The 14,405-nt window shown below is 41.3% G+C and overlaps 1 protein-coding gene across 3 annotated transcripts in view; it reads left to right on the forward strand.

Moving 5' to 3' along the window:
* The window catches only part of LOC124409302 (netrin-3-like), a 121,802-nt gene that overhangs the window by 86,027 nt on the left and 21,370 nt on the right, over positions 1–14,405 (forward strand). For 2 of the 3 annotated variants that reach the window (XM_046886837.1, XM_046886838.1), the window contains exon 3: positions 13,516–13,665. The exons of the other annotated variant lie outside the window; for it this stretch is intronic. In XM_046886837.1, the coding sequence (XP_046742793.1) occupies positions 13,516–13,665 (150 nt within the window). The remainder of the gene's footprint in view (positions 1–13,515; positions 13,666–14,405) is intronic. 3 annotated transcript variants of the gene reach the window in all.

Consider the following 14,405-nt stretch of genomic DNA (forward strand, 5'->3'; position numbering starts at 1 on the left):
TTTCGAGCAAATCGAACAACTTTTACCTTTAGCTAGTGAATCTCTTTTCATTTTCTCATTATTTCCCTTTATCCTTTGCTGCAGCGAACCTGAAAATGACAACGATAAAGCGTAATTTGATCCGAATATCAACGTGAGAATGTTCATGGATTAGGCAAGATCCCAAACTCAGGAACCCAAACAGGTTTTGTCACACGGGGGTGAGCCACCTGTGGCAGAATATTGTAATTCAAATGGCGGTCGGCGGAGGGTGAAGCCTTCTATGCTGCGTCGCGTTCGTCAAATTGATTTTTGGCGGTTTGCATCGATCACGTCTTCTCAATCCACACCTGCAGCCCAAACCGTTTCCAGGATACTTCGCGGTTCGACTGGGCTTCCGGTCCCCGCACACCGTCATATCCGGATGATTGGCCGGTTCCACTCTTCGGATCCGTGTCCTCCATAAATGATTATTAATGTTTTCCTGCGCACCCGCGGATCCCGGCTCGCCTTTGACCGATGTCCACGCTCCACTGAGCCGAGGCCAAACACGGCCATTAATCGGTTAATGTCGTGTTCCTATGAGTATGTGCAAGGCCTAAGTGTCTCTGTGTTTCCTCTCTTATTCCCGTTTCAAATGATGTTTCTATGGTGAAACCGTTTTCTTCTATTCCAGCTGTATGACACGCGTGGATACCAAGATTGTTCAGTACCTGTGAATCCGATTGACGCAGCTAGACAGTGAATCATCAAATCGTTACTCATAATGCATCATAGATTTCTATCCTTGGCTTATTCCATCTATCCAGTTTCTCCCCTCAGCTTTCTCTCTCCTTCTTTCGTCTAGGACTATTACCACGGTAAATTCGGGGTGGAGCAGTTCATGGCTCAGAGGAGAACTACGCCCTGAACCGTCCTCTCGTACAGATCCATGCTTGGCGAGCTTCGCACGGGTGGAACAATTACGCGACCTTTGAACCTGGGGAACGTTTCTACACGTCTGTGGCAGTGACGGGGCTGTTTTTATCTCCCATAACTCTTCCGTTCACATCGCTACTACTATATAACTCGGTATATTGGATACACCGAAGTCCTGGTCTTGGAATAAACCATTCCAATTGAACCGAACTAGCTGCAGTTACGTGCAAATTTTCACCTTTTTCTCAAGAACTTCCGTTATGGAAATTCGCAATAACGTAATATAATGATTTCGAAGTGTTGAAAAAACCTCACTGCGGTGTGAAAAGCACTAGGTACTGTAACGGAACGGAAGGACAAGGTCTGATGGCTTGACGGTGATGTACGTGACTCGGGAAAAGGGATGCTGAGAAGCGGAAGAAAGGTCGCGGAACTCGAGCATTTGGTCGGACTACAGGGTGTTATCACAAGGTAACGGCGTCGTAAACCCAAGTGACTATAATGCCGGTTGGATGAAGGAGAGGTGACCCTCGCTTCACAACTGCTTATCTCAGTTCGCGGTGCATTCATGTATAATATGGCGACACGTCGCGTCAGGTCGCTTATTTCCCGTGCGAAGGATGAGCTGGCTGGTTGTTGGCGCGGTTGTTAAACTTTCCGCGAATTCACACAGAGTTTAATTTACCGGGCGTTATCTCGAATTGTTCGTTAATCTCGGGTCCCGGATCTCTCTCGCCACTGTGTAACGCACCGTCGTCTCCTCTCCCCTTCACCTCCTTCTATAACCACCTTCCTTATTATACGTACCCTCCGTATGTTGGTACACATTCCGTGCCTTTGACCGTGTAATTTCAACCGTTCTACAGACGGCAGATTGCCCTCCCAGATTTATAAGCAGATACGTATACGTCTCTGTTTGCACAAAGCCTACCAGCCGGCAGAACTTCCTCAAGGCTTGAATGCCCGGGAATTCATTCAAAACCCTTTGAAAGTCTTGCCAAGTGACCTATGATCATTTTATACTCATGTCAAGGATGTGGAATGCACTTTAAAGTCTTGTGGTAAATGATGCACGGTCGTTTTACAGTAATGTTAACTTGTCTCAAATGATGCTGAACTATTTCAAAGTCAGGTTTATTCTTTTTCGATAATATTGACATGACGCAACGTCATATTTATCGATGGAAATCGATTTTAAAGTCATTCAGAACCATGTCGCATCATAATTGATCATCCAGAAGCTACATGAAATCTATATAAGTCAAGTGCTGTTGAACCTTATGACCTATAGTAAAAAGTCGTGTCAAATGTTTTTACTGAGCACGTTGGAAACACGCCAAGTAATGTAAAGTGATTCGAATATCCGTTAAGTGATCTCAAGTGATTTGCTACATTGCAGTGTAATACAAACTACCAAAAGCAAATGAACCAATCTCTATTTTTCCTGTAGCAAAAGCCTTGATAATTTCCTTAGTTTCTCGAGCACAACTGTGAACATTGACAAATGATAAACTGGCGATCATTTGGCCCACAATTGGCGAATCGGTGACGCGTACCCTGCCTGCATAAGGAAGAAAAACAATTTGCTGACGTGGAGTTCAAGTTATGAATACAAATTTTTCGCTGCAGGGGCTTCCACCTTCCGTGTGCTTTTCTTCTTCTTCTTCTTTTTCTCTAACACGGTGCGAAAAGCGCGAGAAACGCCATAAGCCGTTTCTCTCGGTTCGTGAAGGGACCGAACGGACTGATTACCAAAAGCCGCGTGCCGTCTCTCTCCGTGATTGGAATATATCAGCGCTCTTCTACGTGTCCGGAATCCAACTCCGCGTCTTTCCGACCCCCGAGTTTCTCAGAAATTTCGAAGAATTCGCTGCACGGTTTACGAACCCAGAATTTGCCCGCCCCGATATCTTCTACCAAGTTTCAACCCCTCTAGAAAAATATTTTCCAATTAACGAGATCGCAGGTTCGTTCCACGATCGATCATAATCGATGCAACGATCAAACTGTCTTGCATTCGGCTAGGAAACAGACTCGCCGAAAGTTCACTGAACACGCTGAGACCATCGACCTTATGACCCCGGGATAACAGAGTTTCTAAAACGAGGGTGAAATTGGAAGAATTCTATCAGCGGGAAATGGCCGAGGGGAAAATCATATTGCGGAGACTCACATTGCAGAAACTCAAGCATCAGTTGACACTGGCACAATTCTTCGCAGAAAGTGAGAGAAAAGAAAGGGGTCAAAATGCTTCTCTTCCCTGATTCAACTGCACCCTTATTGGCTCTCATAATGACGCTGGGATGCGGAAAAGCCACATTCGATCCGCGGGCTTGCATCGAAAAGCTGCAGGGGGAACTGTTCCGGCTTCATTGGATATACCTGGAAGCGTCGGCTGCGGGGCCAGAGCCCGAGGGAAATCAGCCGGCTGATAATCTGATAAATAAATTACCCGCGGCTGGCTAAATCCTCGAGATAATAATAATTATTCCCGATTTAATTGGTAATTTCCATGAAATAAGAGAAGCTCTCAAGGGCGGATAGCCGCCCCTCGCATTGTTCGACCCAACGCTCTTCGGCTTTCCACTTATCTATCTCTCTCTGGCTGTTATTGTGCGCCTGGAGAAGCGAAGCTGGCCGAATAAGAGTAAGAACAAGAAGATGAAGAAAGAGGAGGAGGCAGGCGGTAAATTCCGCACGCGCGAAACGTTAATTAACTCCTGTGCCAGCCACCCATCGAGGCTTTTGTTACTCCTAATTCAGTTAACATGCCGAGTAGAAGGACGTCGAGGCCTTCGAGTCGCGTTCAGATCAGCCATTCGCTTCCTATCTCTGGGCCTTTTTTCGATTAGGGTAAATCGCCTGAAAGGAACGTGCACTCTCGGGTTTCAACTCCTTTTGGACAGTCCCGACTAGTTGGATCAGAATACCCATCTAACAGTGTCCTCCAGATTTCTTATCAACGGAAAACCCAACCGTTTTCGGGGGAATTCGTCGATCCAGCATTTTTTGCCTGGGATCAATTTTTGTAGCCTGGCGTGAAATTCGAATCGTTTATTCGGATGGAAATAAACGCTTGCTGGTATTTTGATTATAGGATACTCGCACATCCAGTATTCATCGAATTATTCTATCTATAAGTTTTTTATCTATCTATCTATCTATCTATCTATCTATAATATTTGTTTATACCATATTTGGTAACTTCAATAAATCCTTTCATTGTACGTCGATAAATACTCAACGTGTAATTATCTCGTGCTGAAACGAACGAAAGATAATTGGCAAATTCTTTAGCCAAGATTTGAAAGCACGTGTCCAACTTTGAGATAGACGTTCGGTGTTCACCTGGCTGGTTTTACTGCTTGAGCAGAGCTGCTGCCTCTGCTGCTGCTTGTGCTTCTGCTTCTGCAGCACAATCTGGAAATTGGACGTACATAGGGGGGCAGGAATTATAGCCTTGGCATGTACACGTCGTGCGGCGTGAGCACTTTGGTTAACTTTGTGCCTAGCCTGCGGTTGTCCAAGGCGAGGAAGCGAGCATCGCGTCGCTTCGCGACTCGACGCCACGCCGTAACGGGGATAGTAATTCGCCCCCGCAAACCGTTCTCTCTTGGTTCAAATTTGTTCACCCTGTTGAGAAACTATTCCATTAGAACAGACCGCGATTTGTTGAACTCAACATAACGGCCAGACGCGAACTACGTGCTCCTGTAATTTTACCCCTCGCAGTTTCCCCGGGTCAAATCGAAACTCAGGCACTCAACAGCCTCGCCGCCGTTATACTCTCTCAGCATTTTTCAAAGAATTTTCAAAATACAGAGAAAAAAAGAGAGAGAATGAATGAATGAATGAATGAATGAATGAATGGGTCAAAGGGCAATACAAAGATACAAATTCAGCACAAAATTACTGGAAAATTACAAATTTTTATACAAGGTAATGAAATTTAAGAATGCAAACTATCGAGAGAGAGAGAGAGACGCGAATCACAGCGCCGAGAATTCGAATGTTTATTAAGTTTTGGGGAATTGCCACGGGTTAGGTATGGTCTTTTCCATTCCTCGACACGAAATTCCCGACAGTTGGTTTCACAAACACTCAAATCGGTGACCATCATTCTACTCACTGTTTAAAATTTTCATTGTCAATAAACGTAAATTGGCGCAACCGATTTCCTGATAATTTATTAATCAATTGTGGAAATAGCCAAGGTTTTTAAAGGTTCTGTGATCGCAATTTTACGATTAGAAGTTGTCGAGGTTCTGAATTTTTTACACATTTTCCATGTATTTTGGTAAAAAAAATTTCGTTGATAGTTCCGACGATCGATTCATCAACCGATTGCTCACCCTGCCACAAAAATCGCATCAAAGACGAAGCTTGCGAGTTCATAGATAATAGAAAATAGTCTTCCAGGGTGAAACGTATAGCTGGAACGAAGAGTGACGTGCCGATCTATGTAACCGGACATTCGATATGGAGATCGGCGATACCGACTCGTCGATTTTCCGTTATCTGTTAAACGGGCTGGTGCCTGGGCGGACAGCCGCTTAGAAGTTGAAGATATCGACGACGGGACGAGGACGTGGGCGAATATCGCTTCCGCGAGCGGAATACAGATTGCGATTTTATTTCACCTGCGGCTTCGGAGTAAATTTGCAGCCGTGAATTAATCGGGGACAGACCAAGAAGTCATGCTGGCCTGTTTCGGCCGCTGCGCAATTCGAACTCTCCGAGCAATTGAAGAGAGATTTCTCAGTTTTAATCAGCTTAAGGCGACTGCCGGTCCGCGTCCGGCAATCCGACGTTTACGATTTCGTACCTTGACTGCCTCGCGGCTCGCTAGATGCCTGCGATTGCCGTATCTCTTGTGCTTTAAACGAGACAGAGAGAAACAGAGAGAGGAGTTTTGGTGAGCCTCCGATTTATGGCCTACGCCCCGATCCCAGCCGGCTGCTCTTCGAGATTATCTCAGACCCATGAAAACACTCGAGGACACTGCAGTTACTTCGTTCTTCGTTTCTTTCTCGCCTTTTTAGTCACCTCCTCAGTGCTTCTTTGACTCTTGGTCCTGGCGCCAGTAAGCTTGATCGGTCGTTCAAAAAACCAGGGTCAACGATCCTCTTATATTTCTTGCTTAAAACGGCATTTACTAACAAGGTAACGATTGAAAAAAGCGGTCATGCTTTAGTCTACTGAAACAATCTTTTCTAGACGTAAAAAAGATTTCAAACCTACGAATTTCGATGTACTTATCTTTTATCATTGCTGTATCGTTTTCTAAAATGACAAAAATCGGCGAGCATCTATAGGTATGTATAATCGAGGCGGGATTCTTTTGCCAAAAGTCAACCCGTCAATTTGACCACATATTTTCGGATTCATTAGGTAATCTGAAACATAAAATTGAATCTTCCAGTTTCTAGTTTCGGTTGACCATATGAAATTCGTAGTTTCCAGAATTTGGACGAAAATTCGGATCGTTTAATATACATAATTGTTTATCAAATGACCGTACACATTCTCGCTACAAAGAGTATCAACGATAAAATTCAGGCATAAAATCAGAAAAAGGTGTGAAGACAGAAATTTTGGTTTCACTATCTCGAGGAAATGAACGTCTTTTGCAGATTCTGCAAATAAATTTCATCCCGAAAGGCATGGCAGCAACACTCGATAATCTGAGTAGCGTGGCACTAAGTCTCAAGTGTCATGCAAAGTCTTGCCTATAGATCATCGCGTCCTGACGCGTTTAAAACTGGGCAACACGTGCCTTCGCTTAAACCGATGAGATTAATCAAAGACCACATACGTCGGTTTCTTTGGACAGGAAGTTAACTGGCTTCTAATGCGAGGAATTATGTCCTTTATCGCGAGGACCTGCAAACACGCATTAGCTAGACCTTTCAAAGGCGAAAGGTCAAAAGCGGCCGGACGCTTTTACGGATTCAATCGCGATTTAGATTTTCAGATCGTGAAAACGAGAAAAGATCTATTCTTGTACCACTTTTTTGATGCTTTACCTGAGATAAAATCTCGATTCTTCATTCACTCACATTTATGCTCGAAAAATTTTTGTGCACGGTCGATAGTCCAAATTCAATTCAAGATCCATTGGCCATTATTTTTGATAACTTATTCATCCATTTTCAAAATTACTTTTTATATTCAGAAGATTTAAAGGAACTTGAATTAGTAAAGTTGGAGAAATTTTGTGCAATGATATTTTTCGCAACTAAAAAGAAGATGGTGGTTTGAAAATTTTGCACAATTTCGAGTCTTAATTCCAGTGATTTTAGAGGATCTTAAAGATTCACAATACACGAATTTAGAGATTTATTTTGATTTCTCGATATTATAATATTAGTGTACAAGAAAAATGTTTATGTAAGAAGTTCAAAGATTTCATGTACATATAACTTTGATCAGTTTCACATGTTGTAAATAAAAATTCACGTTACCATTAATCGTAGGATTTTGAAAGGTTTCGAAATATTTTGTAAGATTTCAAAAGTTTTTATAACATTTCGATAAGATTTCATCCAATGTCAAAGACTTTGGTGATTTCAAAAGATTTCAGAGATCTTATATAAATCTACCAGCCGTTTGGCGTCCTGTCAAATGAAAAAGAAAGTAAATACAAAGACGATTGAAAAAATTCCTTATCGTTAAGCAAGAGCTGGACGAGAGGCTGGCATGTCGCGAGTCGAAGCTGAAAGGCGATTGTGATCTTGGCAATACAGCGCAGCGTTGCATGAAAGGCCGGGGATTTGTTGGCTGATATTCGCCGCGAATAATACAGCCGGCTAGAATCCGACTTCAAAAAGGAGCCGAAGAGGAGTAGCGGAAATTTTTACGGTTGTTGGAGGGTTATCCTGGATGCGTGGTAAAAATTGTGGGGTGAGAAAAAAGAAGGAAAAGAAGAAAAAAAAAATAGAAGAGAAGGGAAGAGAAAAAATGGCCGAAAAGCAGAAAGCAAAATGCTGTGTAATTGGCGGGGTTCGCAGAGGCAATCATTTTTTCTTCCGTGAAAAAATTTGCATCCCTCTTTACGCGTCGAAGGAAACACCCCTCCAGAGATGTTACGTGGATGTATATTCTCGGATTCTCGCTCTCTTGCCGCTGCATGGATAAAAAGACCTTTGCCTGGTTCTTCTAATCCTCCAAGCGTCTACGTCGTTAAGCAGAACTCATATTCTCTTTCACTACGGTTTTTGCCATTTTGCGATAAACCAGTAGGAGTGCAGCAGCTGAAGCTGCAGATCGGATTCAAACGCTCAAAATTATTCCGCCAACAACGGAGGCATCCTTACTTTATTCCGATAGATGTAAACCACTTTCATGATTCTCCTACAGATTTTGAAATTGATGAAAATCTTTGGAAATCCTATGAAATCAATCATTTTTTTTGTCAACTTGAAAATAAAGTAATCGAAATTCTTCAGGGAATTATTACAGCCATGATGTGAAGCGCTTTGTTTCTGGAAATTCTTACAACCTTGTAATACTTTTTTTTTAAATTGCTCTATAATATTCTCGTTGAAATTATCTACCAGAAATTTTTGCTAACTTGTAAAAGGATTTGAAAATCTACCGACATTTGAACTCTTCTGAAGTCTTCGAAAACGATACGAAAACAATCAGAATTCTTTTAAACCTATTACAATCCTTGGAATACACTTGACGATATTTGAAGTTGTTCGAAATCCTCCTGCAAAGTATTTATATCCGATATAATATGATTTTGATATTGTTTACCAGATTGAAAAATTTGATAATTACTTCTATCTATCCGATTTATTTATATAATTGTGGTAATCTGAATATCCTTGAAATTCGCTAAGATTCGGCAGATAATCCAGAAGTCAAAAGCTTGTTTAAATACTTGTTCAGGAATCGCAGAGATTTTTGGGGTAAAAACGATCTGGCGAGTTTTGAGGGACGTGGAGAAAATCGACAACAGATCAACACGTAACCGCCGGAAAGACGTCGTTAGCCGATGTCGGGGCAAAGAGGATACCACGAGGTTAACGATACAAGTAGAACTCATATTCGCTGATCGTAAATCAGCTTTATTATGTCCATGAATAACTAATTACCTTGCCGGCGATAACGAGCATGCCAGCGCCGCGTTCCGTTCAACTATTTTACGATCGTTGATGCCGATCAGCGAAGAGGTCAGTCATAAAATTTAGCGGAAGTCCCCAAAAGTCCAGTACCGATTTTTAGAAACACGCGTAAGAGGATAATTTTGTCGAGAAGTGATGCCGATCATTGATATTTCGAATATCTGGTCCTGAGAAAATCTGACAAGTCCTGCGAAATCGGAGATCGAAATCGCGGCTTTCAAGTTGTGATAAACGGCCAAAATGGCACGCCGGCGATCGCGAATCGCTACTCGTGCAGTCCTTTTCTCTCCGTGCGGAACGTTAAAGGGGAATGGTAAAATACCATTGATTTACGATCCGACGTGTAGGTCGAGCTCTCGTGGGCGTCTCAGTCATGTTTATATTAGTTAGCAATAAGTGACACGCTCCGGCTGTTCATTTTACCCAGCGTAAATATGAGTTATGAGACTTTTCGCTCGTAGACTTCAGTTGCACGTCTTGTGTCCCCCTCAAAGCTCTCAAAATCGGTAACCAAAGTCATCCATCTTCCTTTTTCCATCGATTTTAACATCAAGTTATAATTCGATTTGAAATTCAGGTATCTCATTCTATGATATTACAACTACGTACCGATTTGTTGATATTTGTTTTTAGAATTCATACCGATTCTCGATTCTAACGTCATACGATGCGATTCGAAATCCAAATATTTTGCTGGATGCTTTTATAACTACATACCGATTTTTTCTTTTTTATCGGCATCTTTAGAATTCATACCGATGTTTTTGATCGGTAGTTTTGAAATTGATAGCGATTTTGCGGTTGGCGCTTCTAAAATTTGTACCGATTTCCCGATCAGTACTTTCAGAATTGATGCCGATTTTTCGATGGCATTGTCGGAAACCTGAAAACCTGGAAAACCTATGGAAACTAAATTAGCGAAGAAGCTAGAACATAGATAAGAACAGCAGACTGTGATCGGTAGAAGTAGAAACCAATAAAACTGAGACACCGAACACCGATTAATTTTCACAAGTCGTTTTCATGCTTCATATTTTTTTTTTCATTTCACCCTGATATCTAATCTTCCGTGTTATTAATTCTCTTTCTCCTCCTCTTCCTTTCTTTCTATTTCGTGCTTCTTTGTCTCTCTTAAGAAGATCAAACGCGGGGCGGAGATTAGAGCTCGGTTGGTCCGTACGTGACTCGATCCGGGACGCGTGACAACCTGATTTCCGTCCGGGATCAAGTCGGTCTTAATTTTTTCTTCTCTTTTTTCCTCTCTTTCGTCTCTTGCGTCGATCCGGTCCACCGCAAGGGCCGCGACATCTCGCCTGGGGATTAAACCAATCTTACGAAGCTGTGTCATCGCCCCATGCAAAACACGCTCGCTTATCGTTTCTCGATTTAAACGTCGACTCACCTCGCATTCTTGCGCAAATTCCTCGTCTTTGCTAATTTTTCATGAAAATATTTTTTCGGAGTATCTTCATCCTTCGAACTCCCCTCGCACGGCGTCCCCAAAACTGTATTTAAGAAACCAAAATCATTCATGTCGCATTGAAAAAAAATAATTTCTACTTCCGGTTACAGAGTGAATTTTGAAACGATCATTAATTGCGCCCAGAATTCACCGCGGCATAAAAAATGGCGCGAATAATCTAACATTCGCAATTTCTGACTTTTAAATTCTACATTTATATAACTTGTAAAAAATTTTGACGATATTTTGAAGGAGTTTGAGCACAGAATACGGTTCAATTTAGATCTTTCTAAATTTATTTCAAGACGTAGAAATATGTCAGGCCTTAAAATTGAACGAAAAACTTTTACGAATCGTAATTCCTCTGCAGGTCAAGTAAGGTCTTGCTATTTTTTTTTTTTTCACCCTGCCTGCGGTTTTGGCGCGAGATTTACGAGAAAATCGACTCGGCGCCGGCTTCATACTGGCACTGCTCATCCGCTTACTGCGGCCTCGCGGTAGAAAGTAATTCATCACACCCCAAACGGGTGGGTGGACGTAAACTACAAGGTAGTCCATACTAATTTCATTGATACACCAAGAGCCAATCAAGACTGAAAACCCACGCACCTCCTCGCCTCTTATTATATACATTATATATTCCATCGAGGCAGCGTTTCGTGGACCAACATTTCGGTGAAGCATTTATGTATAACATCATACGATATACAGGATTTATTTTTCCTCCCCTTAGCTTTCTTTACGCAGGAAGTTTCTTTTTCGTTTTTGTTTTGTGTGTGTGTGTTTCATTTCTCGTTGATTTTGTTTCAATCTCTCATGCAGACCCAAAAATTGAATTATTATACACCTTCAGCTACATCCACGCAATTTCACGAGAGGTTTGTTATTTTATTTTATCATTTTTGATTTCTCCGCTTTTTCATCGTTTTAATGAAATTCTACAACGAAACATTTTCCCCTGTATTCAAATTGTATCTTATTCACTCCGGATTGAAGATTCTACTGGAATTTTTTTTTTATTTTTATTTTTTTTACAAAAACTCATGCTTTCCTCTTGTTTCTTCTTTAGCAATTTTTTTTCATTTTTCTTATCTTCTTCTCTTTCATAAACACTCTCGCTTCTCAGGCACGAAAGGTCGTGTGAACGCCGCCTTAAGCTATAACACTTTTACCAACGAGGCCGTTTCTTAGGTGCATAGAATTAGGATAAGATTGGAATGCAACGCTTCGTGATACGGTCGACTTTATGCTCAGGTTCTTGCCGCGTTCAGAATGAAACATGTGTATTGAAACTTGAATAACTTGAAACAGATTAGCACAAAAATCTGTCAATTATCGTCTTACGAAGCTCGAGAACCATAAAGAAAAACTGGTTTACTAATATTCAATTTCCCAAGAAAATCTATTCTCTGTTTTTTATCATTTCTTAAAAATCACTAATCGCATCGTTTTTTATTTATTTTTTTTCTTTATACCTAAGTTCAAGTACGGAGCAAAAAGACTTGAATCATCGGAATCAAACGTTCGGAGTGAATTAATATCCAGACGACGAAACAATTCTCGTTTTTATGATATTATGAGTAATTCTTTAAAACAAAAAATCTCTGTTTATCTCGGTCTAGAAAATCCGTCGGTTGGTGTTTAGACCGAAACTTATTTTCATTTGGAGTCGAGTTCCTCGTCGAGGCTGCCTCGTTGAATTTTTAGGGCCCTCGATCCGAGGAGCATCCGGTTTTTATCTGAAATTCTGGTAGCGCAGTACCTCAGCTCGGATCAACGCCGCGTCCCACGGCCCGTCAAAAAATTATACCACGAACAATTTTCTCCGCTACGAAGAAACCGGTAACCGAACTAAACGTGCACGAAGGTTCGTCTCGACCCTGTCAGTCCCTTAGGCAACGAGCCTTTATCACGATTTTACCCCCGCGTTTTCTTATCCGTAATGACAAAAAAATTGTGCACATATATGTGCGGGAAAAATCGCTGCGATGTATGCATAAAATCAGAAATTTTCAGCGATTTGCGCTACCTCGCTACGGCTAATTAATGTTTAATCAACTTTGACGCTATTTCAACTCGTGACGCGGAATTCCCCACGCCGCACCTCGAATTATTCTGCAGCTGGGCGGACGTGTAATTAAATACATACCAACTCATTGGTGTCTCGTAATTTTAATCAAACTCTGTTGCAATATCGCGATGCGATGTACAGTGCAGTTTACAGTGCGGTTAATCAACGGGACGTGTCGCTGAAAATTTGTTACTTCACACTTTTTTACGTAATAAGTTCAGGACCTTTTTTTTCTACAATATTCTGAGAATGAATCAATAAATTCCGATAAATCGTAAGTTAAGTGCTTCTTTTTACCTCATAACTGAGTTGGCTGAAAAGTGAGAAGAGTAAATTATCTATAACAAAAACAACAACAACAACAACAGAAAATAATAACTATATAAATAGATGAATCACCCGATTAGGACAAAAATTGATTCATTGATTTATCTCTATTTAAATGATTTAGAACTAGTTTGCAAATTTAGAGCAAAATATTAAGCTAGCCTGTAACTCCGATTAATGTACCCGAAATTCGTTATATTTTTGTAAATGTAAGGATCTATCTATAATTTATAATGCGAAATTATTCTTCAAGATTTAGTTAATTTTCTCATGCATGTGAAGATTGATGAGATTCGAAGTCAGTCAGATTCTGTACCTCCAGTAGATTCCACCATCTCAGTCAGTCATATCCACTTCCATGAAAGGAAAAAAAATGGAAACAAACATGCCGATCCCCAAGGAGAATAGCGGAGAGTTATTAGTTTTTCATTCGATTTCACCCTCCTTCTTGTTTTCCCTTTCAGTTCCGTTTTCGCGCCGTTTTTATGTCTTGGAGTGGTTTTTCACCCCACCATAAGTAATTCCCTTCCTTCCTTCGTAACCCCGCAGGTATTTTAAAGCCTTTATACGAAATAGCCTTAATCCGAGAAATACTAACCCCGTTGTTTGCGCATGGTGTGTTTCAGCGTGCGACTGCCACCCCATAGGTGCCTCGGGCAAGACGTGCAACCAGAGCACCGGGCAGTGCCCCTGCAAAGACGGAGTAACTGGAATAACGTGCAACAGATGCGCCAGGGGCTACCAGCAGAGCAGATCCCACATTGCGCCGTGCATAAGTAAGTTCAGATCGAGAGAGAAGGAGAAAGAGAGAGAAAGAGAGAGAGAGAGGAGAGAGAGGATTGTCCGGCAAAGCCGGGGCATCCTGACCTCATGCAAGTTTGCGGCGCCGGTTTCCGCGGCGCGATAATAAAACCGGCAGTCTGCTGCAGCTGATGTATTACCACCCTGAAGAGACCCGGGAACAAAGTATTATTGCCTCGACATTCGCCCTCGGCGACGTCTTCGCGATATTCTAGATTTCACCCGAGAGGATCGCGCATATCGTTCTCGTTCAGTTGCTGTATTCTTCTTCCTTCGTGATTCAATAGCCACTGTTGAGATTATCTTTTTTTTTCATTTTTTTTTTTTTGTCGAGAAGGGGATTTAATTTGATTTATAAAATGACAATTGTTCGTATGGAACTCTGGAATTTTAGAATTTGATTAAAATTTTTGATCTTAATAATATTCAAGCGATTTAAAAGTCATGAGTATTTTTCTAAGATTTATTTGGGACGGAAAGCTACAATTTTTTTGTCGATTTATACCGAAAACTAAATATCGGCGCAAAGATCGGTTTATTTTTTTTCTATTTTTATTAGTTTTCTCAGTTATTTAGTTTACTAACTAAACTTAAAGGAAATTTTTAACGAAATCTCCCGTTGAAGGAGGTTCATTAACTTGTTTTTATTAAAACTAATCAGCGAGAATTTTTTATTTTAAAACCTGCCAAGAAAAGTTTCTGCAATATAAAGAAG

This window comes from Diprion similis, chromosome 8 (genome assembly GCF_021155765.1).
Source record: "Diprion similis isolate iyDipSimi1 chromosome 8, iyDipSimi1.1, whole genome shotgun sequence".
NCBI lineage: Eukaryota > Metazoa > Arthropoda > Insecta > Hymenoptera > Diprionidae > Diprion > Diprion similis.